This window comes from Danio rerio, chromosome 4, assembly GCF_049306965.1.
Source record: "Danio rerio strain Tuebingen ecotype United States chromosome 4, GRCz12tu, whole genome shotgun sequence".
Taxonomy (NCBI): domain Eukaryota; kingdom Metazoa; phylum Chordata; class Actinopteri; order Cypriniformes; family Danionidae; genus Danio; species Danio rerio.
The window spans coordinates 70225258-70252283 of NC_133179.1; the positions used below are offsets into that span (position 1 = coordinate 70225258).

At 39.9% G+C, this 27026-nt stretch overlaps 2 protein-coding genes across 2 annotated transcripts in view; one reads left to right on the plus strand and one right to left on the minus strand.

Annotated features, from left to right (window-relative positions):
* Positions 1–672: 672 nt before the first annotated feature.
* On the minus strand, positions 673–26487 carry LOC141381793 (protein NLRC3-like). Its single transcript, XM_073948300.1, has 12 exons — positions 26422–26487; positions 25871–25979; positions 20707–20814; positions 17337–17444; positions 14883–14967; positions 14437–14632; positions 12569–14348; positions 10207–10380; positions 9928–10101; positions 7022–7195; positions 2103–2149; positions 673–2023 (listed from the first exon to the last, which is right to left on the minus strand). The coding sequence occupies exons 2-12, from the start codon at positions 25912–25914 to the stop codon at positions 2016–2018; spliced, it is 2898 nt and encodes a 965-aa protein (XP_073804401.1). The 5' UTR covers positions 25915–25979; positions 26422–26487; the 3' UTR covers positions 673–2015.
* The window catches only part of LOC100001832 (uncharacterized), a 61448-nt gene continuing 60346 nt past the window's right edge, over positions 25925–27026 (plus strand). Inside the window, exon 1 of the mRNA XM_073948688.1 lies at positions 25925–26001. The gene's annotated coding sequence lies outside the window, so the exon portion shown is untranslated. The remainder of the gene's footprint in view (positions 26002–27026) is intronic.

Below are 27026 nucleotides of genomic sequence, written 5' to 3' on the forward strand. Positions count from 1 at the left end.
TGTGTGATTACAATCCAATTTATCCTTATTAAGTGAAGTTTATTCATAAACTAATTTCGAGAGGATCACGTGCTTATGATTGGCCCCGAGTCAAGCTAATGTACAAACCACCAATCAGACTACTCCTAACCAAGTATAAATAACCAAACACCTTACCTTTAGACATCTTCGTCTTGAAGAATCCCCCCTTCCACCCCTTCGCCTCCTCCTTTGTCTACAGGGCAGCAAGGCGGCCCAGTGGCTAGCACTGCGGCCTCACAGCAAAATGCCTCCGGTTCGGGCATCTACCCAAACGGTCAGCATTTACGTGTGGAGTTCATGTTCTCCCCGTGCTTGCTCGGGTTTTCCCCGGGTCCTCCGGTTTCCTCCCACACTCCCAAAAACATGACACTTAAGTAAATTGACTAAACTAAATTAGCAGCAAATTCGATTCAATTCTGTCAGCAACGCATCATCTTAGCAACCCTCACACAGCAGGAGGGAGGGGGGTTCTCGAGATCTACCCGAGCTCAAACTCCCCTCTCGACCTGCAACGGGAGGGAGCCCCAGGCTCGAGGCTCTCATGAGCTCGGGGCTCTCTCCCGGGACAGCATGCCAAACTAGCTTATCAACAATCATCAGCTAAGTGTGAACTCTTGAACATTCGTTAATGCACAGTGAGTTAACATGAACTAACAGTGAACAACTTAGTTTTTATTAATTTAAGTTAATATGCTGAATCAATCCTGTAATAAATGTATTTTCATTTTTTGTTTAGTTCACATAAAAACAGCATAATCAAACATTTCACTTATTTGATCCCTAAGTAGGACGACACAATGGCTGTGGTTACCACTGTTGCCTTAAAGCAAGAAGACTGCTGGTTTGAGTCCCGGCTGGGTCAACTGGCATTTCTGTGTGGAGTTTGCGCATTCTCCTGTGTTTGCGAGGGTTTTCTACGGGTGCTCCGGTTTCCTCGGTTTCTCTCGAGCCTCATTCACACTACGAGCAACTCGCAGCAGCAAAGCAACATGCGGCTGTTCATTTCAATGGAGAGCGAGCGTGTTCCAGCGACCTCCATCTACGTAAACAACAACCGTCGTGACCAGGTGGGCATGTCGAGCGACTCGATGAAGTTGAGAATCCTTCAACTTTATGCAAACGAAGAGTGACTTTCTTGAGCGACAGCCAATAGGAGCACCAGTAAAGCTCACGTGATCCTCTCTCAGAGGCCGGTTGCATTCTCCTTGCTGTAGACCTACACCAGGGGTGTCCAAACTCGGTCCTAGAAGGCTGTTGTCGTGCAGATTTTAGCTCCAACTTGTCTCAACACACCTGCAAGATTGTTTCTAGAAAGCCTAGTTAGAGCTTGATTAGCTACCCCAGGTGTTTCTGATAGGGGTTGGAACTAAACTTTGCAGGACACCGGCCCTCCAGAACTGAGTTTGGGCACCCCTGACCTACACAACCCTGTGTTTGCAGTAGATCGCCACCCAGAGCATCAGGCAGCTACAAAGTCAGTACTAGTGTGAATGGGGGCAGCAGTCTTCAGCACACTTTCACCGATGATCCAACATAAACCCTGAACCCTGGATAGTGCGGCTCAGTGAATGTGGTCTGGACTGAGTGGATGAGGCTCATTGTGTCTCTATAGATGTTGTAGAAGGTCAGAGTTCCTGCGGTATGATCCGCAAACACTCCAGTTCTATGACTGATCGATTCTACCGGGAGATCAGTCCGTCTGTTTTTATGTCTGAATGAGAAACTGGAGGACGAGTAGAACAAATTCCAGGACTGGTCATTAAATCCAAATACACACTTAAGCCCGCCCTTCCTCCTGATACTCTTATACGAGACTGATATACACACACCATGATCTCCACTCCCTTCACACTCTCTCTGCACAACACTCGAGGAACATCAAATCTGTCTGGATGTTCTGTCTGAGGAAAACAGAGAGGTGACGTGTGTGGAAGAGAAACCGTCGTATCGTGATCGAGTTCAGCGTTTGCAGTCTCTGGATCCAGTGCGAGACATCAGACCCCTAGACACAAGAAGAGACGCATTTATAACAACAACTCTCACTAAAGCTGTGTGTGTGTGTGTGTGTGTGTGAGACGTACATTTGTGTGGTCCTGCAGTTATCCTCTTCTCTCCTCCATGATCCACACTGTAAACACACACAGATTGACATTCAGTCTAAACATTCACTAAACACACTTTATTTTCAGCAGACCTACAGTCAGAATTATTCCTATCAAACATCACTCATTATGCATATTAATTAAATTGTACAGTTTTACAGTAGGTGTCTGTTGAATGCTTTATTCTGATTGGCTGATGATTAATGTCATACATTCATAGCTGCATTGGTGTGTTTGTAGCTTTAAAATGAGGTTTTGAATAGGCCACAGAGGTTTTAGATAAGATGTGTGAGAAACTAGTCCAGCACACTGGAGTTTTGAGGACGAAAAAACTTGACCAATATCTTGAAAAGATAATGATTTATAGTTCAGGATTGAAAATATCATCCAACTCGCACTTGAATATCTGGCTGTGTTAAGTGTGTTGAGCTCAAGATTGTTGAGACCGCACCAGACAGCCAACTGCTCAACCACCAGTCTGTAAGCAGACTCCATCTCCATCTTTGATAAGGTCGATAACTATGGTGTCATCAGCGAACTTCAGGAGTTTGACAGGGGAGTCTGTAGAGATGCAGTCATTTGTATACAGGGGGAAGAGCAGTGGGGAGAGTACACAGCCCTGAGGGGCGCCGGTGCTAATTGTTAGGGTTTTGAATGAAAATTAACCCAGCCATACTAGCTGCTGTCTATCAGGAAGCTTGTGATCCACTGACAGGTGGAGGAGGGTACAGAATGCTGAGTTAAATTGTCAGAGAGAAGTTCAGGTATTGTGTTCTAGGTGTAGTTTCATCCCATTCCTTTTTAATGTGGGCAACAGTGTAGGGTCTTTGTTGCCGATGGCTTTTGGACTTGTTGCTAGAAACAGTCTGGATGAGCGTTCATTTCTCCCCAAAGAAAATACAGTGGAAACGTGTACTGTGGTCCGATGAATCAGTATTTCAGGTGTGATGAAGTTGATGCGGCTTCTGGACACTGTTAACATAGGGCTTTCTTATAGCACAGTGCAGTTTCTCTGGCATTTGTGGATGTAGCTACATATTGTGGTACTTGACAAGGATTTGCCAAAGTAGTCCTGAGCCCATGAATGAGGATTCTTGATGCAGTGTAGCCTGAGGAATCGGAGATTACGGTTGTTCAGTTTAGGCTTGCTCCCTTGTCCTTTACGCACTGAAATTCCTCCATATTCTTTGAATCTTTTAATGATGTTCAGCACTATTAAAGGTGAAAAATCCAAATGTCTTCCTCACTTTCTTTGAGGAACATTGCTTTTAAACATTTCAATAATTTCCTTTGCTGCTAAAGGACTAGACTTTTCTTGGATGTTGCTGTGTTCTGATCTCTGATCTTCTGCATGCATTACAGAAATCTGTAAAGGTATGGACATTGAAAGTTCTCAACCAAGGAAGAGAACTGTATGCGTTTCAAAGCATGTGCAGGAATAAAATTGACTGTTCGTATCACAGCGTCCATTGCCTTTAAGAGCTCTCCATATCTGAGCTTGCTGCCCAATAGCTTCTCATATGGAATGCAGTCCTTTCCAAGAATTGATGGAGCAACATCAGTAGCCTGGTCCAAGGAAAAACCCCAGAGTAAATTTCATATACGGAGCAAGGTCAGCATTTCCTAAGCAAGTGTTTCCTCCTTAAGAAAACCCAGCTGTCAGTAAATTCAACTCATGCTAAACTGAGGTATGCTATCAATAACAAAGGGAAATTCTGTTTGCCAGGCAGGGTTGAAAACTCTCGTTTAATTATCAACCTTCTTTGATTCCATGATTGTCCAGTACATACACACAATTTCACAAGCGTTATGACTTGTTGGTAGCCACGATTATTTGATGCAGATAAAGTTATTTTACCTTTGATGGTTTCTATAGCTGTCGCAATCTTAAAGTCCAATGACATTGATAGGAGATTTCATTGATCTGTCTCTGTATTGTGAATGAATTAATATAGCAGGGCTAACTTTTTTTCTACAGGGCAGACGGAGGTGCCGATCCTGATTAGAGAGCCACACTGTCACCAGGTTGGAAGGAGAGACGTGCAAAACTTTTAGTTCTTCGGTATTTAAAGTTCCACTTGACAGAGGTGGCAATACACTTAGCCGGAACAATGGGTACTGGATCTGAGGGATCATTTGAGGAGTACATATCAGAGAAAGTGTCAGCTTTACCATTACTGAAGACAGGATGTTAAATCACGAGGTAGTGGAGGAACTCTCAGAAAATCTTTTTTTTTTTTAATAAATGTAAATGGCTGGGATGATGGAGAACTTAAATAGCATAACCCTGTACTAATAGTGCATGGATGAAGTGATGAATGCCATCTTCAATTCATCTTCTTGACAAATATGAACAAGGTAATAGACACCCTGAAGGTCAAGATTTGAGAAGAGTTATAACACAATAGCATGAGAGACAGGAAATCATGCGAAACCAGGATGATGATAGACAAGATGGAGGATGTAATGCAAATCAAGTACTGTATTTTCCGCACTATAAGGCGCACCTTATAAACGACCGTGCGCCTAATAATCTTATGCTCTTTATGTGTGCACGGAATTCAAAAATCTGTAAAAATGTTGTTGTGTGATTTCGGAAAGCGCTCTGCTTGATTGGCTGTCGGAGCATTTCCCGCCGACACAGGGATGTTTAACGTACACTCCGTACATATCCAGCCCAAACACATCACCAACATGGATGAGGTCCCTCTCACTTTTGACATCCCTGTGAATCATACTGTGGAGAAAAGGGGGGCCAGCACAGTATCAATACGCACCACGGGCCATGAGAAGTCGGCTTTTGTTGTTCTTGGATGCCATGGTGATGGACAGAAACTACCACCTATGGTCATTTTTAAGAGGAAGACACTGCCAAAAGAAAAGTTTCCAGCCGGAGTCATCATTAAGGCCAATCAAAAGGGGTGGATGGACGAGGAAAAAAAATGAATGAGTGGCTGAGAGAGGTGTACGTAAAGAGATCGGATGTTTTTTTTCACACATCACCGTCCCTGTTGATCTGCGACTCCATGCGCGCCCATCTCACCGCTACTGTGAAAAACCAAGTGAAGCAAATGAATTCGGAGCTTGCTGTCATTCCTGGAGGACTAACAACTCCAACCACTGGATATTGGTGTAAACAGGGCGTTTAAAGTGAAGTTGCGAGCTGCGTGGGAGCAATGGATGACAGACGCCAAACACACTTTTACTAAGACTGGTAGGCAGCGCCGGGCGAGTTACGCCACCATATGTGAATGGATTGTGGATGCCTGGGCTAAGGTATCTGCTTTAACTGTTGTCCGAGCTTTCACAAAAGCCGGCATCATCGCTGAACAGACACCCGGCAATGAGACTGACTCCGACAATGATGAGAGAGAACCCGGCGTGTTTGATGATGAAACTGCCCAGCTGTTCAATTCAGACACAGAAGATGAGGACTTTGAGGATTTGTGGGAGAAGACTGATTAAAAAAAAATAATGTGAGTGTATTGTTAAATAGTACAATAAAGTTCAACTAAACTTCGTTAACTGTTTTGCTTCCATTACTTTTTTTTGCAGACGGTGTATTTTAGCGTGCGCCTTATAATACGGTGCGCCTTGTGTATGGGTTAAGTACAGAAATAGACCCCGTAATTGAGACTGCGTCTTATAATCCGGTGCGCTTTATAGTGCGGAAAATACGGTAAGTTATTCTATAGTATTTGCTAATCTGGTTGGATACGACGATAAACACTGGACACAGGAGACACCAGGAACATATGACAAGGAGACAAAATTGGACACAGGAGCAAGGAACAGCCAGGAGTCAGGTGAGTTTAGGTAAGTGAACTGAAGAGAGCTGTAAAAGGTTATTAAATGGTGCAATACTAATTTGGGGCTGTATAAAGTAGAAAAAAAGCTGATTCTGCAACTACCCTTGTTGGTTGTTACCAACTTTGGGAACCACTGGTTTAGTTAACACTACCAAAAAAATTTACGTGTGTCATATGTATTTTTATTACTACTTAGAAGTGCATTTGCCATTCCATTTCAGCAATCTAAAGTGTCACGTTGTATAATTATTTACATTATTAATTTGACACATTACTTTGACAGATTTCTTTCCTAAAATGTATTTTGCAAGAGCACAATGATTATTCATTTTAACATAAAATCATAGTCTTTTGGATATGTCAAACTGCCAGACAAATCCAAACTCGCTGACTTATTTTCAGTAGTTAGAGTATTTAATTTTCGATTCATATTATAACAATTATTTCCATGTTCATTCCCCCAGTAAATAAACAAAATAAACAAATGAAAAGTTAATTCCGAGTTATGACCGAAACAAAAATGTGCCAGAACCTCTTGCACACAGATTGCTGACCTGACATTGCATGGTTCTGCAACAGAAAATGCTGCTCAATTAAAATGCTCAGACAGTACTGAACAGCGTGTCGCAGTTAATGTGTGAACTGCCCCAATACACAGAATTTTATTTTATTTTTTTTACAGATTTGAATTAATTTCTGGAGACTAGAAGAGGAGTGAAGTAGGCTACAGTGTCTTATTAAAAAAAAAAATATATATATATATATATATATATATATATATATATATATATATATATATATACACACACACACACACACACACACACACACAGAATGAAAGTAGTAATAAAACGAGTTGCCATGAGAAATTTTGTTTTCTAGTAGGCCTAATTAAGTCTTTGGCAAAAAAAAAAAAAGGCATTTGTTTGTACACCTCCATTTACATCCATTCATACTGAATTACTCACTCCTCTTAGACATAATGATTGATGATTGATAATTCTACAAGCTGTTTTTTTCTGTATGTGCTAACTCCTTAACCCTCACAACATTTTTGTTTGTTTTTAAGGGGATTAATGTTTAACATACTTGAGTTTGTCCAGTGTGTAGTTTGGATCCTCCAGTTGTTCAGAGAGCAGCTTGACTCCTGAATCTCCTGGATGATTGTAGCTCAGATCCAGCTCTCTCAGGTGTGAGGGGTTTGAAGTCAGAGCTGAAGACAGAAATCCACAGCCTTCCTCTGTCACCATACAGCCAGACAACCTGCAAACACAACACAGCAAAAAGTTTGACAATCTTACATCTCTTCGTGTTACATCTCTTAATGCTGACTGGTGCTTCTCCGGCTCCTGCTTCTGTCATTAGATAGATGGCATTAAACTACCTAATGATATGCTCAGCTTAGCTTTATAATTAATTTTATGCTCAGTAAAACAGTGCATCTCAGCAGGTCTACAAAACTGCTTGAGCAAATAAATACACCATATTTGATTAATATACATTAACTTCATTCTTTTTAACAAAGTTGTAATTATTTTGATCATATACAAACTTAGGGTGCTTTCACACTTAGGCTTTTGTTTCAGAACATGTCTCGTTTGCCCAGTTAGCGCGGTTCGTTTGGCATATGTGAATCCAGCAATCGCGCACGGATCCGCGCCAAATCATTCGGTCTGAGTTTGCTTGAATGAGGTGGTCTCGGCTCGATTGAAACGAACTCTGGAGCGGATTGATTGTAGTGAGAAAGCGATACGATCCGACCCCGGCTACATCACAGAGTTTTATGGATATGTAATAGGCATACGGCTATATGAAGAGAGAATTATGAGTAGGGCGGGAGATCATTCCAGACATCCCAAGTCTTCCGGAAGTTCCGAGAGTCTCCCGCAAATGCACAGAGACTCCCGGATGCCCGCAAACGAGTGATAATCTCCTAGAAATCTCGCGTCTCCCTCCCGGTCCTCAAATACATCGTGCACCCTTCTCACCCCTCCCCTCCGCATCCCTCCTCGGTCTTCAGACACGTCGTGTGCATCCTGTCAAACACTACCAAACCACCAAAACTGAGCGGGACTCTTTAAAATAAACCATGAGACTGTGACCAATGTGAGGAGAGTTTACTCACACGTGACTTGTTTTAGCTATTTTAGTTCATTTAGAAACTTTGTCGTGTGAAAGCGAACCGCACCAAGTTTTTTCTACCTTCCCTGGAGGGTGAGCTCTCGCTCTTGGGCAAAATGTATGATTTTATAGGCTACTGTGTCAATGTTGCAATATTGGTTTTAATTGCGTTTTTATTGGAGACTTGTCAATAAAGAACTTGTTTTTGTACTGTGCCAATATCTCTGACTCTAATTAGTGGAGCGAACTTGTGATTGCCTTTATAGGGGGTGCGTCAATTCTTTGGGTGAAATTCCCAAAGTGGTCAGGTAAACTGGTGTAATTTCTATTCTATTGTTTTGTTTTCCTCCATCCGCCCACCTGCCACCCATCACACAAGCTTGAGTTTCCATAGGCGAGCCCTAGAGAGTTCCTCAAAGGCCCTTTTACCTGACTTGGTTGAAGAGCCAGATGCAGGTCCATTAGGTTATTGGTATGTCCGTTTGTCAAACCGGGTTCTAGGGAAAGGTGCCAGCTATGTCAGACATGGAGAGACCCCCTACAATGTACTGTCGTACTCTGGGTAAGTCAATACGACTTCCCGAACTCTTTTTCCCTATAGTGATATTTAGGGTCAGGGATGTTGGATGGTTATACCTTTGGTGGTGATGGTGCTACTCACCTGACACACATCGCCTCAAACTGTGTAAAGGGTTCAGCTCCTGTGGCATTTGGGATAGGCTCTCTTAGTTCCCCCTCAAAAGGAGGGGGCAGTTACATTTATGTCCCCCTGCCTAATGCTGTGTTCACACCAGACGCGGAAATCGCGCTATTTGCGCGTAAATAGTCGCGTGAACATTTGAGGTTACTCGCTTCATTCGCGCATCAAATCTGCTTCAGAACAGATGCGGATTCGCGTGAAACGCTCATTAAGCGCGTCAAACGCGCAAAACGCTCAATTCGCGCCACGCAATTCGCGCTGTGCACCGCGCAATTATCGTCATTCGCGACGCACCATTCGCACGTATCGCGCCGCAGGATGTCTATTCGCACGTTTGCGTTGACTTAACATGTAAATCACTCGCCCTTGACGTGCGTGCCGCGTCTGGTGTGAACGCAGCATAAGGAATTGAATCCGCTCCTGAATGCGGGAAGGTATGGCTTTTCAGGAAGAGATCTAATGAGCAGCCTTATATACTACTAATTGTGGAGTGGCAGAGTTGTGCTCAGCAATTTCATAGGCATTCCATTGCCCCTTTTTTATATAAATCAGAGTAATAGGTACATCGAAGCGAATCCCCTAGTCAATCAGCTCAACATAAACATCTCTGCTCCCTCTTTCAGGGAACAAGGATTACATACATAACCATGTTGTCAATTCTAGAATGTAATGAAGAATAAGATAGGTAGGTATGTGTATATTTCACAGCAAAACAACATAAAAAAAGGCAAGATATTGCTGAGAAATTTTGAGAAAAACTCATTATTTGCATACAATATTATTACACATTTGGTCACAATAAGTAATATCTTGGTTACTGTTGTAACCCTCACTCCCCGAAGGAGATAACAGAGATATTATGTCAGAACAGCATTATGGGAAATCACCTGATGACCAATCACACAGAAAAGCAAAAAAAGGACCAATAGATGTCAATGTATTGGCGAGTGCAGCTCCTCACAGGTGCAGCCACTTATAATCAGCTGAGTAAGTAGGCTGCATCTGTAGGAGAGCAATTCAGACTTATCACTCCAGAGCTTTCCTGCACACTGAAGAGATAGAATGAAATGCTGATCTGACTTTAGAGGTACAGTTTGCCGTTAATGTTGTTCCCCATAATGTCATTCCAATATAAATATTTTTGTTATTGAGTTGCAGTTGGAAAACCATTTACCTCAGTGTCTCCAAATTACAGTTTGGATGCTTTAGTCCATTAGAAAGAAGCTTCACTCCTGAATCCTGCAGGTCGTTGTTACTCAGGTCGAGGTCTCTCAGGTTAGTGTTTGAAGATTGTAGAGCTGCAGACAAACTCTTGCAAGACTGAGCAGTGAGATAACATGTGACCAACCTGAGAAAGAATAACACAGGTTGAATTACCATTGTTATTTTTAGTAACTCATCTAATCTTAAAAACTAACAAACAAATCGATCAATCAGGTTCTTAAACTCAGACCTCAGTGTCTCCAGTTTACAGTTCGGACTCTTCAGTCCATCAGAAAGAAGCTTGACTCCTGAATCCTGCAGGTTATTGTTACTCAGGTCCAGCTCTCTCAGGACACAGTTTGAAGATTGTAGAACTGAAGACAAACTCTCACAAGACCGAACAGTGAGATTACAGCTTTGTAGCCTGTGTAAAAGACAACCCAATATTTATGTGTTCATCTGGTGTCTAATTGTTTAGAGCACTTTCCAAAGGAACAACACATTCAACACAAGTTATGGCTGTTACCATTAAGTACTTTCCCAAGATGACTTCCTGTCCAGAGTCACATTATAAGATGGCTCCTGTGCCTCTAGCTGTTATAGTGGTAACATATGAGCTATCAACGGTGTGGATCTCAAATGCCACAGTCCTCTGCTTTTGCAGATGCCACTTTAATAGTCCCAGCCATTGTAAATGCAGCATTTAAGTACACCCAAGCTGTTAATGGGTTTTAACAACTTTGTTAGACCCACCACTAGTTTTGGCAGAAGTCCAATCCAGAGCCCATTTCAGTTGGTGATTCAGCATCATGAAAGTTACTTCACCTCAGTTCTCCCTGACCACCTATCCCGTACCCTGTACCATGGTTTCATTAACCTTACTCCTTACCCTTGTCCACCATTGCACTGCCACCCGCCTGAACCCTATCTTTTGTGTTTTCTTTTGAGGAGCATCTAGAATGTGCTCCAGAAGAGGTGGGATGATATTAAAGAACTTAATTTTTGCACAATACAGAGAAAAAAGCAGACAAACAAGAGACACACTAAGAAAGATGTACTGTTTAAACATGCTTTTGCCTCACTAGTAACATCAGATACTGTTCATTAAAATGAGCTATTCTTGTTTGCGGTTTTTAGTACTTAAAAGTTGTTTTGTCAAACAAAGTTAACACAGTTGGCAATCCTATCTATTTGGATTGTTTTATATTTGTTAAAATATACCACTTTTTAAAAGTTAATGTTCACCTTTTTTTTATCTCTTTAAAATTTAGTGTGATGGCCAGAGTGGTGGCCACACATTGAGAGTGAAGCATGCACGCACACACACACACACATGCATACACACACACACTATACATATTTATTTATGATTATTTACTGGTCACAATAATTTCAGGTATTGTGTTTATACATTTCGTTTCTTTCATATCTGAGTTTAATAAGACACACACTTTCGGTTTCTCATTACTTTTCTTTATTATTCACAGTACATTTATTACTATTTTGGGTGCACACAAAATTAGTTATCTGTACTGTATGTTTTGTTAATTTAGTTTTCTTTTGAGTTTAAGTTACCGTGCTGCAGGGTTGTTGCTAGAGCGGATACGTTTGCGGCTGGAAGTTAACGAGAAATATTTCTATTATTTATTAAATTTCTCATTTGTTGTATTTTATTAACGTCTACCCCCAACCCTAAACCCAACCGTCACAGTAATGTAAAAACTGTAGTTGTACCGAGTATTAGTTATGTTATCTATTAAATTACCCAATAAAATGTATTTTTTAACGCCTACCCCCACCCCAACCCTAAACCCAACCCTCACAGTACTGTAAAAATGTTATTGTTATACAGTGTCATAAAAAAATGCTGCTTTATAAATGTGCATATCGCACTTCCTGCCGGCCGAATATCCGATCTAGACTTTACCGTGCTGCAGTGCCGAACGGAGTTTCTGGGTGTTAACCGTCAAACTAAAGGGCCGACGTGCCGCAAGGTGCCGTCTATTGGTTACGCCTGCCGATACCATTGGCTTAATGGCTTGGAGGGAGAGCTCATGTTTAGTTTAGGTTCAATAATGATTTGCAATGTTTGTTTCTTCAGATTTATATTTAGTTTTGCCTTATTTAGAATTCATTTACCTATTATTTAGGTTTGTATTTAGATTTTTGGCTTGGTTTATCTGTTTTTGTCTCCCCCTTCTTGTTTAATGTGGACTAGTCCCTGTGGTATAAATGTGGTCTGTCTTGTCATTTTATGGAGTTCTGTTTTTGGTTTAGACATGATTTGTTTGGTTTGAACTCAGTTTGTTTTCATTGTTTAGTATGTTGTACTTTCAATTGATGAAATTATTTAATTCATTTATTTTTGAAATTTTGTAAACTTTTTTTTGACTTTATTAAAAATAATTATTTTGAAAATCTTTTTTGTTGGCCCCTTATTGTACGTGCTGGCTCAGTCCCTCACATTTGGCATAAGTTCTTTTATAGAGTAGTTTGTTGTTGTCTAACACTAAAAACTGGATGATGTGAGCAAAATGGTGTACTAAATCTGCTGATATACTGTTTATAAAGAAGAATTGTTTTTGGTCAAAGAAAAAAGGACTTTGACTTACAGAGCTCTTCTGGAGGATTTGATGACTGCTGATAGTCTGATGACACACTCGTCTGATTTTTGGAATTTCTGGAGCTCAAACTCCTCCAGCTCCTCCTCCTCTGAGGTCAACAACACAAAGACCAGAGCAGACCACTGGGCAGGTGAAAGGTCAGCAGATGACAGACTTCCTCTACTGAGGTGACACTGAATCTCTTTCACAAGAGTTTGGTCGTTCAGTTCATTCAGGCAGTAGAACAGATTTTTGGATCTCTCTGGACACAGATTCTCTTCAAATTTCTGCTTGATGTAGGCAATTATTTCCTCTTTGCTCTGGTCTCTCTCATCCTGCTGTGTCAACAGGCCTCGTAAGAGATGTCGATTGGACTGGAGTGACAGACCGAGAAGGAAGCGAAGGTAAAGGTCCAGATGTCCAGTGTCACTTTCCAGAGCCTTGTCCACTGCAGTCTTCAGCAAATGAATCATGTCTTCTTTTATGCTTTTCTGTCTAAAAAAGGATAAATGTTTCTTGTTGATGTCTAGAAGCAGATGTTGATAAAGGGCTGCAATGAACTCCTGGATGCTCAAGTGAAGAAAGCAGTACATGGTACCAAGAATGATTCCCGTCTCCTCCTTAAAGATCTGGGTACACATGCCTGAGTACACCGATGCCTTATAGACGTCAATGCCACAGTCTTTCAGATCGCTCTCATAGAAGATCACATTGTTTCTTTCCAGCTGCTCAAAGGCCAATTTCCCCAGTGAAAGGATGAGCTTTGGATCCCAGGAGACATCTGCTGTGTTTTCTCCATCATACTTTCTTCTGCTCTGCTGGATCTGAAAGCGGAGAAAGTGTGTGTACATCTGTGTCAGAGTCTTAGGAGATTCCTGCAGTGTTTCAGCATGAGCTCTGTGTTTAAGTTTCAAAACGTTCTGGAGAACAGTGGCTGAAATCCAGCAGAAGACTGGGATGTGGCACATAATAAAGAGACTCTTTGACTGTTTAATGTGATCGATGATTTCTCTGGCCTGATTCTGATCTGTGAGTCTCTTTCTGAAGTACTCCTCCTTTTGGGCATCATTGAATCCTCGTATCTCTGTCAGCCGGTTGACACAGTCAGCAGGAATCTTACTGGCAGCTGCTGGTCTGCTGGTGATCCAGATGAGAGCGGAAGGAAGCAGATTTCCCTTGATGAGGTTCGTCAGGAGAACATCCAGAGAGACTGCTGATGTTACATCATAACATGTCTCATTACCAGCAAAGTTCAGAGGAAGACGACATTCATCCAATCCATCAAAGATGAACAGAACTTTGAATCGTGTCCTTGTAAGGTTCAGTCCTTTGGTCTCTGGGAAAAACTGAGTTATGAGGTCTCTTAAACTTTGCTTTTTCATCTCCATTAAGTTCAGCTCTCTGAATGGAAGAGGAAAGATGAAGCTGATGTCTTGATTTTCTTTTCCTTCAGCCCAATCCAGAACAAACTTTTGCACAGAGACTGATTTCCCGATGCCAGTAACTCCTTTTGTCAGGACAGTTCTGATCTGCTTGTCTTGTTCAGATGCTTCAAACAAATGTTTGCATTTAACCTGTATCTCTAGTGACTGATGACGTCTGGAAGCAGCTTCAATCTGTCTGATCTCATGTTCAGTGTCAACCTGTTCACTCGCACCCTGCGTGATGTAAAGATCTGTGTAGATGTTATTCAGAAGCGTGGAGTCTCCTTGGTGAGCAGTTCCTTCAAACACACTTTGATATTTCTTCTTCAGGCTGCATTTTAACTGATTAATGAAGAGCAGCTCAACTAAACACAGGGGCAAAGAAACATAGTTTTCAGTCTTATCTGTCAGACTGTCATTTACAAATACAGTTGGAAAAGTAAAGTCTCTTACCCTTGAGAGTATCAGCAGCTTCATCTTGCTTCATCACTCTTAGGAAGAAGAGTGTGAGATCAAGAGCTGCTTCTGTGATTCTGCATTTGTTCTCATTAAAGTCATTTACAAAGAATTGTCTATTGTGGTCTTGTAAGATTTTCTTAAACTTTTCCAGTTCATTCTTCAGAAATCTCATCATTCTGCTTTCAAGTTTCTACGATTGAAGAAAAGAGTTAAAAAAAAATTCAAGTAGATCCAGGCAGGTTTCGAGTTCATTACAGTTATTTCACAGCTACAGCAGTCCGAAAATCACATCAATACAAAACAGAAGGCTTGTTTAAAAGAAGTCCAATATACATCCAAACAAACAAAATGTAATGGATGTGTAAAAATATCGCAAGAAGTCTAGTCATCAAATACACCGCAATAAAGGACTAAACATGTGAAGTCTGTCTATTTCCCACCTGAAAGATCCACTGGATATTGTCTGTGAAACTTTTGTGAGTTCTGTAAGTCTTGTCTTCTAAATCTGGAAGCTCATATTCAAATCTGTTAACAAATAAAACTTCTGTAAAAACACATTTTGAGGCAGTAAATACAAATATACAGACTTTATTAGGTACACCTTACTATTACCAGGTTGGGCCCACTTTTGCCTTCAGAACTGCCTTAATCCTCCGTGTCATAGATTCAACAAGGTACTGAAAATATTCCTCAGGTTTTTTGCTCCATATTGACATGATAGCATCACACAGTTGCTGCAGATTTGTCGGCTGATGTTGATACAAGGCAAGATGGATCCATGCTTTCATGTTGTTGCTGCCAAACTCTGACCCTACCATCCGAATTTTGCGGCAGAAATCAAGACTCGTAAACGTTTTTCCAATCATCTATTGTGCTGTTTTGGTGAGCTCTTGTGAATTGTAGCCTCAGTTACCTGTTCTTAGCTGACAGGAGTGGCACCTAGTGTGGTCTTCTCCTGCTGTAGCCTATCTGTCTCCAGGTTCGATGTTCGTCCGCAGACCTCGGTAGTAACGAGTGCTTATTTGATTTACCGTTGCCTTTCTATCAGCTGTAACCAGTCTGGCCATTCTCCTCTGACTTCTGGCATCAACTAAATATTTGCGCCCACAGAACTGCCGCTCTCTGAATATTTTCTGTCTTTCAGACCATTCTCTAAAAACCCTAGAGATGGTTGTGTGTGAAAATCCCAGTAGATCAGCAGTTTCTGAAATACTCAGACCAGCCCGTCTGGCAGCAACAACCATGCCACATTCAAAGTCCCTTAAATCCCCTTTCTTCCCCATTCTGATGCTCGGTTTAAACTGCAGCAGATTGTCTTGACCATGTCTACATGCCTAAATGTACTGAGTTGCTGTCATGTGATTGGCTAATATTTTTTGCATTAACAAGCAGTTGGACAGGTGTACCTAATAAAGTGGCTGTGAGTTTATCTAGCAAACAGTGAAAATAATAAATGTTCTGTATTGCTCTTAATAAGGAGAAATGCGGCACAGTAACCTTGTGCAATCGGACCACTGCTGTCACATATGATATTTAGCTGAAAAAAAAAAAAAAAAAAACACACACACTAAACAGACCCCCTAGTTTTTTGCGATTCCGCAATCGCTGAATCCAACGCAAAATCAACAAGTCACAAATTTTTGCGATCCTACAAAATTCTTAATTAAATGCTGAATAATCGCAAAAAAAAATCTCGTAAAACATAAAATTCTAAACCATATAATAAAATATATATTTATTTTAGTTTGCACTTAATTGTTTTACATGACTAATAGATGTTGCATATGCAGCACATGTGATGTATTTGAATGTCTCTCAAAAAAATTACATATTACCTGTGCCCTCGCAATCACAACATTACATGGGGCGGGGGGTTGTTTTCCAGCCTGTGCAGTAAACAGACGCAGATGAAGCGCAATAGATTTACATGTAAAGTCAATGCAAAGATGCGATTAGACATCCTGTGGCGCAAATTAAGTGTTTTGTGCATTTGACGCGCTTCAGACTACAAAAAAGTGTGAGCATTGGAACAGACAAACAAGCAAGCAGCTTACAATGATGGATATTGGTTCAAGGATGGCGGCCGTTGGACGTGACCAAATCCAAGGACATTATTTGTTGCTTTACACATATTATGATGTTCATGAAATCGATAAATGTTTTCGTTTAACTCAATTCCTGCAGTTAACGAGAGAAAACCAAAACCTGCGTTGAGTTTTACGACAATCCGTGTTTTAGGTGTATTATGGTAAGGAAAGCTTCAACGCATTTTCCGAGTCAGGTAAATGATGTCAGATGCTCTGGGAAACATTGATACAGAGAGTAAAATAAAGAAGCTTTACTTTTATTATTTGTGTCCTTGTCATTGTGTCAGATTGAACACCTAACATAGTAAGCTACCTAATATGGTAAATAAAATATATATAATTTCTTTTGCTTATATTTATATATTTTAATCGTAAAATTGTCCGCAAATTTCTGGGAAATACTAGATACCGCCACCGTCACTTTTAAATTGCAAAAAAAAAAAAAAAATTCACAAGAAATTTGAGAAAAACTAGGGGGTCTGACTAAAGTCATTGTGTCGGATATCCAAGACTTAAAAAAAAAAAAAAATATTCAAAAAATTATTTAAAATGACATGGAAAAAAAATGATGTAAATGACAGAATTTTACTTTTAGGTGAATTATTTTTTTTTAACTGACACAGAAATATGAAATTACAATAAATTTACTAATATATACTCTGAATAAGTAACTAAAACTGCAACAAGGTGGTTGTAAATGTCAAAGTCATGGAGTTATTTGATTAATTTCAACAACTGATTAATTCAGCAATGTCTCTCTTTCCTGAATTAATAGTTAACATAATTTGTTCAAACTGTGTAAATTACCTTTTGTCAGATGATGGTGTTTTCTCTCTGAGGTCAGGTGGTATACCCTCTTTTGACCAGTCACTCTTTAGAGACACAGAACTGGACACACATGAGCCTGATCCCACCCTGTAAACACAAAGAGACCAGAGGAAAATAATCATCACAACCTGCTGCAGTCTCTCTATTTTTACAGGATACAGGGTTGTCCTGGATTTCACTTTCTATCACTGTCTTCCTGATTGTCTTTTTGTTTCCAGATGTTCGTAAATTGACACCTGCCCACTGATTTTGAGAACACTTGTGTTTTAGATTAACCCTTTGTTGTGGTCTTCACCTTGTTTGGGGGATTACAGACTCATTGTGTTTGCTACTCTGTTTCTGTCTCTTCCTCTCGCTGCTCTGTGGATCATACTTTTGCCATTTATCTCATTATTGTATTTTTGCATTTTCTTTACTTTGTCTTTTGGATTTTTCTTTAACAAATGCTGGTCATGGATCTTCTGTCTTGTGACTCATAACATTTTACCACCAGATATTTTTAGTCTCATTTAGGATTCTACAAACTCTACAAACTACAAACTAGTTACAATCAGTAATGTTTTGTTTTATGATCATATTGTCCTTATCATGAATTTAGATGAATGGATTCAGATAAAAATCAACTGACTGATTCATTTAGGAATGACTCTCTTTTCTGAATCATTGGTTCACATTGGCTCTTCCTTGAACCGCCACCTTATCAGGGTGGAGGGGTTTGAGTGCCTGAGTGATCCTAAGAGGTATGTTGTTGGGGGCTTATGCCCCTTGTAGGATCTTCCAAAGCAACAAGTTCTTATATGACAGGTCAGACTAAGTGCAGTCCAAAAACCAAAGTTTAACAACATTAAGGACTGTGATGTCACCCATTATGGGGCAGCCTGGGCTCCACCATGGAGCCAGACCTGGGGTTGGGGCTCATATGCGAGCACTTGGAGGCTGTTTTTTTTTTTTCCACGAAACCCGGCCGGGCTTAGCCCGAAAGAGCAATGTGGGAATAACCTTCTGCAGGCCCACAATCTGCAGTGGGAGCTGTAAGGGGTCGGTGCATTGTGGAACGGGTGGTGGTCAAAGGTTAGGACCATGACAATCCGATCGTCAGGCACAGAAACTGGTACATCGAATGTCAGCTCACTGGAAGGGAAGGAGCCCAAGCTTGTGCGCGTGGTAGAAGGTTGCCGACTACAGACAGTTCGGCTCACCTCCACGCACAGCTGGGGGTCTGGACCCCAATTCCATGAGAAGGGTTGGACTTTCTTCTAATCTGGATTTGTTATGCTGAGAGGAGGCAGGCTGGTGTGGGCTTGCTTATAGCTCACCACCATGTGTTATGCTGTGTTCACACCAGATGTGGATAAATCGCGATATATGGCGTGTAAATAGCCGCTTGAACATTTGAGTTTACTCGCTTCATTCACGTGTCAAACCCCGCTTCATACGTGTGTCAGATTCACTTCAGAACAGACGCGGATTCGGGTGATGGGCAGGGCTTCTGTCTGCTTGGTGACTGTAGCTTTCTTGCTAAATGGCTAACGTGGATTTTATGAAGAAAATAACAGTGTTTATGTGCTTTATGAAGGTTGAAAAACAGCGTCGATACGTTTAGGGCCTTGTCTGAGTTTCTTTCAGAGGAGCATCCAGCTCTGTGAGCTCATAAACTCCTCCAGAAACTGAACCTGGAGGACGGAGACTTTCAGCTGTGCTTCTGACTGAGCCGAGCCCAGTTTGATGAACTGTTGTTGGAGTTGGCTGGAGGATTTCCCCCGGGACACCAACAACAGATGCTACGTCACAATCATGCCCTCACACGAGCAAGCTCCTGATTGGTTAACGTGGCGCAAACGTCTGCTTAAGTTCAGATTTTTGAGCTCGAGTGTTTTGCGCGTGAAACGCGCAAAATGCTCAATTCGCGATGCGCCATTCGCGTCATTCGCACGTATTGCGCCGCAGGATGTCTACTCGCGCGTTTGCATTGTTCTAACATGCAAATCACTCGCGTTTGACGCGTGTTCCGCATCTGGTGTGAACGGAGCATTACAGTTTTCACCGGTGAACGAGAGGGTCGCCTCCCTGCACCTTCAGGTAAGGGATAGGTCTCAGCCTGATGAATTTAATACTGTCTGAAGTAATTTTGCTTTTTTTTTTTGGTTAATTCTATTTAACTGGGCCTCGTTTTGAGAATGCAGAAGCTGTTACTGAGAAACTTGGTTTTAGATCTGTGCAATTGATTTCCCAGTTTATAACTGGGCTAAAAGCGGCACTCTCAGATGATGAAAAAAATACATTGGAAGATTATTTTTTAGAGGTCAGTGTCCCTGACAGTGAAGACTCTTTTCTTTGTTTGATAATTCAACCAAGTTTTGAAGAGTGTTCAGGAAGTTATTTTTCAAAAAGTAAAAAGTTTTCATGTGTTGATTTTTTTTCTTGTACAAAGAAAGATTTACACAAAAGTGTGTGTGTGTGTTACTTCTTAATAAAAATACACTTGATAAAAGTGTTGATACCCCCTGGCGTTCTGTCTTAAAACTGGAAGATAATGTAAGACCTGAATAGAGAGTACTGTACAAGCCACCATTATTAAAAATGGGCCCACGGCCCATATCCATCTGTGCTATATGAGAGAAAATATAAATAGGAATTGAGTCACTTGAACCATGCAGTGTAAGTGCAGCCAATGTCTCAGTCTATTTCTTGTCAAGACTATTTAGTGTTAAGTAAACAAAGTATTTAATCATATAACAACTGGTTACATGTAATGGCGGGGAGTTACTGGGGAGTAACTAGTTACATGTAACGGCATTACAAAATTAAACTACAAAATAAAAGTACCAGTAATTCGTTACAGTTACTGAGAAAAAATACAAATGAGGTTATATCTACAAATGTTGAATAATATTAATCTGTTGCTTTGCCTGTTTTGGATGTGCACGATAATTTATGCTAAGGCCAGTTATTAAAGCGCTGCTATTCTGATGCTTTTGATTTCAAATGATATATTATGACTCAAAGTTATCTGTTTACATCAGGGATGCTCAACCCTGTTCCTGGAGATCTACCTTTCTGCAGAGTTCAGCTCCAACCCTGATCAAACACACCTAAAGCAATTAATTAGGACCTGAACAGCACTTAAAAATTAGAGCCAGGTGTGTTTGATATGGGTTGCTGAACTGAAATCTGCAGGAAATCTGTTTTCTTGCATCACCCAACACATGTCCTCCTCCATAATCGTGTTTTCTTTTTGCCCTTAAGCAGTAAATCATTTCATCAGCACATGGACCTTTTGAATGGCAGATTATTTAAAATATTTATTGCAGGGTACCATTTCTAGTCTCATACCTGAAACACAAATTACCTTTTGTCAGATGATGGTGTTTTCTCTCTGAGGTCTGGTGGTATACCCTCTTTTGACCAGTCACTCTTCAGAGACACAGAGCTGGACACACATGAGCCTGATCTCACACTGAAGGCACAAAAACACCAGATTAATAAACTGCAAGAGAAACTTTAAATAGGAGTTTGTTTAGTTTAATTCAGCAGTAATGGTTTGCTAAAGGTTTGGCTGATCCCGTCTGCTACATAGGAATCATGGGTAAGCACAAAACCTTGCTCTAAAAGCTTGTTATGTAACCTATTGAGTAAATAAATAAGCACCACAGAAACCAAACAAGAAAATAAAATAAAAAATATATTTTATAAATCAATAAAAATGTATACAATATCAAAGGCTATGTTTACACTAATCCAGATAAATTAGATGTCCACATTATAATTTTCAATTCTTTGCGAAAATATTGACATCCACACAAAAATGACTAAAACGATTTCGTTCATGTACTGCGCATGTGCAGTGATATAAGCCACTTTTTCCTGCGTCATATCTGCCTGCCAATTATTTACTTGTCGCTACTGACAATAAAGTGTGCATTACTATAATTGAGAACACTGAAGCGTTTTTTATGCGATCTGCGTCTCTCTCAGCCATAGGAAGTCTTGTTCTCTGGGGTGGGGGTGTGTTCTAGGCTGGGCCAGGACACATTAACTAACCAGTGATGATGATTGGTGTCTGTGAACGTGGTGTAACCGAGAACGTGATGACTGGCTGAGATAAGAGTACATTTTCATCCTTTGCCAATCAGAGGCAGAGTAGGATACTTCATCCTACCCGTCAGATTGTCCTAGCAGGGCAAATCGCATCATTTTCGTCATGATGAACAACACTACTATTTCGGTTAGTTTTTTGTATTGCATTATATTATCTACATGTAAAAAGAACTTTACAAAGCTAGCACCTAAAGTGAACATCTTTATTTTCATTTAATGAAAAAGTGAGGCTTAGTTACACACCAAGCAGAAATGTTTCTGTAACGTTCCCCAGCCTTGTGCCTCGGGACAATCCTGTCTTGGAGATACAGACAATTCCTTTGTCTTTATGCTTGGTTTGGGTTTTGACATGCACTGTCAACCCTGGGACCTTATATAGACAGGTGTATGCCTTTTCAAATCATGTCCAATCAATCGAATTGACCACAGGTGAACTCCATTGAAGCTGCTTCACGAGAAAGGCTATGAATACTGATGTACATGTGATTTAGCAGCTTTTTATGTGTAATAAATTTGCAACAATTTAAAAAACTCTTTTTCCACATTTGTATTATAGGGTATTGTGTGTAGAATGTTGAGGAAATCAATTAATTTAATCCATTTTGGAAAACAGCTGTAACATAAAACATATGTGCAAAAAGTGAAGCGCTGTGAATACTTTCCGAATGCACTGTAAAATAGTTATTTTCAAAATTCTCACTATCTTGTGTGTGAGTGTATATATATATATATATATATATATATATATATATATATATATATATATGTGTGTGTGTGTGTGTGTGTGTGTGTGTGTGTATGTATGTATGTATGTATGTATATGTATATATATATATATATATATATATATATATATATATATATATATATATATATATATATATATATATATATATACACACACACACACACACACACACACACACTATATAAGCTTTGAATAGTTTAATTGTTTTGTTTAAATGCACCGGTCAAATCAGCCATCTTCCCCATGATTTATGTAGCCTACAGAACTAGACTAAAGCCCCTTTCACACATACAGACCTTTCCGGAAAATTACCGGCAATTTTCCGGAAAGGTGTGTATGTGTGAACAGGTCCTTTTTGAAAATACCGGTAAATTCGTTCTGGCTATTTTCCGGAAAGAGAAGTTGTAACATTACCGGCAATTTGCCGGAATGCTGCGCTGTGTGAATGCAGAAGGAAGATTGCCGTAATAAGCGCGTGCACGTCTAGAACGTGCTGACGTGAGACGTTTGCTTTAGCCAATCACAACAGTCAGACGCATTTACGTCTGCGCGGTTTGTGAGAATAAAAACCTTTGAATATTTTTCCAGACACATTTAGCTGCTAGAAGTTAGTCAGATCACGTTTATATGTTCTTCTTAATGCCAACTGTGTAAATAATCATCGATAAGATGCTTATGATAAGCCGTTGTTTGTTTACCTTCAAGCTTTGCGTGTGCCTGTGAAACAGCCTGTGAGCGCCTGCACACGCACATATTATGAACATCTCGACATGCGAAAGTGATCCTGCGAAAGTTGTTCACAATATTGATCATCCACAGAGTTTGTAATGTAGTCAAATGTTTACAAACACAAGCGCAGCCGTTTAAAGCTCATTTGTGGTGAATAATGTCAGAATTTACCGGTATTTTGGAATGGATGTGTGAATGCTCTTTTCTGGAAAAATTCCGTAACGTCCTCGCCTGTGTGAACAGCGCTTTTTTGAATATACCGATAAAGTCGTTCCGGAAATTTTCCAGATATTTACCGGTATCACTGTGTGAAAGGGGCTTAAGATAACATTTTAAGGCCTTTGCCAGTGTTCTGAGTCAATTAGCTGACTAGAGTGTGGCACCAGGTGTCTTCAATAACAAGAACCTTTCCACAATATTCTCACTTTTGAGAAACTAAATTTGGAGTTTTCATTAGTTGTCATCAAGATCATCAAAAATAAAAGAAATAAACACTTGAAATATATCAGCCGGTGTGGAACGAATGTACACATTATACAAGTTTCATTTCCTAAATGGAATTAGTCGAATAAATAAACTTTTTGAAGATATTCTAATTATATGACCAGCACCTGTATATTATAATGCTAACAATAATGTCTGAGACTCGAGCTGTGGTCATACTAGAGTTTGAGCATGTGAAATTCTGCCGTGCGGAGCTGCGAAAGGGTCCGGGATTAAACAAGATGATTAGCCATTTAAAAAAGCAACCAGTTGCTCCATGTTTCAAGTGATGCGATTTCGCAGGTCAGAGATCACCAAGCTTGAACTTTGCACAGCAGCAACCTGCGAAACTTGACGCATGACCCTGTGTTTCCGGTCTGACGCATGGTCGCGAGTATGAATGCAAGTCAATGGTGAGAAAAGTCCAGTGTGACCGCAGCTTCAAGACTGTACACTCTCACAGTTTACTGCTAAACTACTAAAATAGTTTAATAATTATCTTTTTAGTAAAGCATATACACAATGCATCACATAAATGTTGGTTAAATGCATCTACTATTGAATATCTCTTGTTCAAACACATATTAGGATTAATAAAATACATTTAGTCACCTCTCCTACCTGGATGTCAATTCACTTGCTCACAGTCGCCTGACTACTAATCATCAGCACCTGTGCACTCCAACAGTCACCATTTTAAATTTTAAAATGCTGATGAGGTATTTTGCACTGTAAACTCATAAACCCGTTTAATTTATAGTGGTAGGACAATCTGACTATCCTACCGATTATTTTAACGTGGTATGAAAATCTAATGAGGTATTTTGTGTTACCTGGTTATTAAAAGGGTATTTTAGGCTTTCACAATGGAATAATCTGGTTATTAAGAAAAGTATTTGAGTTTTTTGGATTTATTTATTTATTTAAAGTTAAATTTGATTTATATTAATTTAAAAATCTGATGTATTATTTTGCACTGTTAATTCACCGTTTTAGCTATTTAGTGCTTTAAAATCGTCTTATTTGGTTATTAATAAAGTATCTCACACTGTAAAATCCCCCTACCTGTTCAATAATATGTTTATTACACTATAACTCATCTTCCTCTTCATTCCATGCTGTTAGGACCATCAAGTAATTTAGTAATGCCACAGATGCGAAGAAGTAACCCCCTGTATGAGTTTTCAATGAGGTAGGAGGAACCGATAGATGTAGCTGTAATTTTGCGCTACGGTAGGAAAATCTGACAAGGTAGTACAAATCGACAGAACACCGCCACAATATTAGTGGCTACGCAGGTGATAATGTGAGCTCTGCTATGAAAGGAGCAGATAAAGCCATGACGTCAAAGCAAATAAAATGCTCCTGTTGCCTCTCACATTGTCCCACAACAACATTAAAAAAAATTTTGTTTAGTATATTTTATAGTCGATATTATATTTTTAACAATAGTTACTTTCCCTGGTAATTAGTTACTTTTATAATTGTGTAACTCAGTTACTATTTGTGAGAAGTAGCAAGTAACTATAACTAATTACTTTTTTTAAAGGAAGGTGTCCAACTTTACAATGCCGTCTACCATGTTAGCTGAATTAGTCACATGACTAAAATGTGTCACCTGCGTCCCAAATGGCACACTATACAGTATGCACTCATGCACTATGTACTTATGCACTTACACACTCAACAGGATAGTATATGTGTGAAGTGTCGTCCCAAATGGCACACTAATGTTTTTTTACTAAACGGAAATTCAAACCGTTTCCCTGATGACGTTTGCCAGGTCAGTGAAATAAACGACCGAATTATCAAATAATATCTGCCGTGAGTATAACCGCATTCACCATCGGGAGGCGCTATAATCACTCTCGTAGGAGAATTTTGCTTTCACCATCCAAAATAAATAAAGTTATTCAACATGTGAGTCCGATAGCTCCGCCCCTTCCGCTACGTAAGCAAACCTGCGGTCGTTGAGTGCGTGAAGTGTCCATCATTACACACTTCATTTTAGTGGCTGAATGAGTGCATCATCCGGGTAATTAAAGTGCACTTTTTATTTTTGGAGTTTTCAGTGTGAACGCACTACTTACACTATTTATACTACAAAATGGCGTAGAATAGTGCGTAAGTATGCTATTTGGGACGCAGCTATAGTTTTCAGAAACCTCCATTTTCACAGTCCACAGTGCAACACGAAAACAGCATTTTCAAATGTATCCAATTTGGACAGCATTTTCAAAAATACATTTTCCTTTCCTACAAACGCAGTCTCAGTGTGGAAGAAAGGAAGAAAAGGAAAATACGAAAGAGAAAAATATGTGTTTTAAAACAAAAACATATAAGTCAGAGAGACAAAAGTATCTTAAAACAGCTAAACAAATAAGAGCATTGTTGTTAGTCTTTGTTCTTCAGAAAAAGTGTTGACAAAATGGTGTAAAAATAGTCAGTACAGTACCTGTGTTTCTCTGAGAGAGAGTCCTTTACTCGCTCCTCTGCCATACTGCAGATCAAACACTAATGTTAAACAGCAGAGCGTTGAGGAACAATCAGCCACTGACCATCACCTGGAGTTGACAATATACTGAGGTAAGCAACAGCACACAGTGTTGTCAATTCTGCATTTTTTTTTAGATTAGTTAGTAGGAAAAACGTCTGATGATAGTTAAGCAGTTTGTGAGCCATGTTGTTTTTCAGCAGTTCTTCTTCCTGTTTAACTGCGGTGAATTTCTGATGTATACTTTCGATTTCGTGACTATGTTTAGAGTTATATTTTGTGCTAAATTATCTGAAATTATTAAGTCAGCGTGATATAGAAGAGTACAAACACTTCAAGGAATTAAAAATTCGAGTTTTTAGACACAATGTTTAAATGACCGTGTTTTGACACCGTGTTTAAACAGTGTTTGAGGCTTTAAGCAGGATCAGACATAATCACGCTTACACATCATATACAATGCTCTTGTTCATTTCCTCAAATACGCGTAATAGTAGACGTATTAAACTTACATGCAGATGTACTACAGACGCTCTTTTTCAGCAAGTACACATCTGAACTCCTTGTCTCGATTCTGCGACATACCCGTGTGTGTGGTGGATGTATTTCCTGAAATGTTATTGACTCCGCCTAGTGGCACTAAGCGTGTCCGTCCTCGAGAAAACTTTTTTGCATATACAACAATCCAATACAGTGTTAGTGTTAATATAAAAGTACAATAATAGGAACATAACACAAAAAACATAAATAAATACAATTAAATAAAAAGTAGGGGCGTGAGAGTCTTAATCAAGTAATAGAAACGAGTTCAAGGCATGTGAAAGTTTTCGGGCATTTTTGTTCCTCATGAAGAGACCATATACTGTATATGGACGTAGTATCCGTGACGTCACCAATAGGTTTCTGAAGAGCGCAAAAGCATAGATATATACACTAGATGTCGCCTGGCCTATTGGACGGAATGCGTCAATAGCGCCGCCATCTTGCTACAGGGTAGCCCTTTGAAATGAATGCGGGACCAAGGTACAGTGGAGGACTGTGGCCATCCAAAGCCAGATACACATATATCTATGATCGGGAGTTTTCCTGGATGTTAGTGTGTAATTTTTTTTTCTAA

What these genes read in the sequence shown, in the direction of transcription:
- LOC141381793 (XM_073948300.1), bottom strand. Translation starts at nt 25,914, where the DNA reads ATGGCAGAGGAGCGAGTAAAGGACTCTCTCTCAGAGAAACACAG. An exon ending in TCTCTCTCAGAGAAACACAG is followed by an intron (nt 20,815 to 25,870) that starts GTACTGTACTGA and finishes TTGTGCCTTCAG; the next exon opens with TGTGAGATCAGGCTCATGTG. An exon ending in TACACACTGGACAAACTCAA is followed by an intron (nt 2,150 to 7,021) that starts GTATGTTAAACA and finishes GTGTGTTTACAG; the next exon opens with TGTGGATCATGGAGGAGAGA.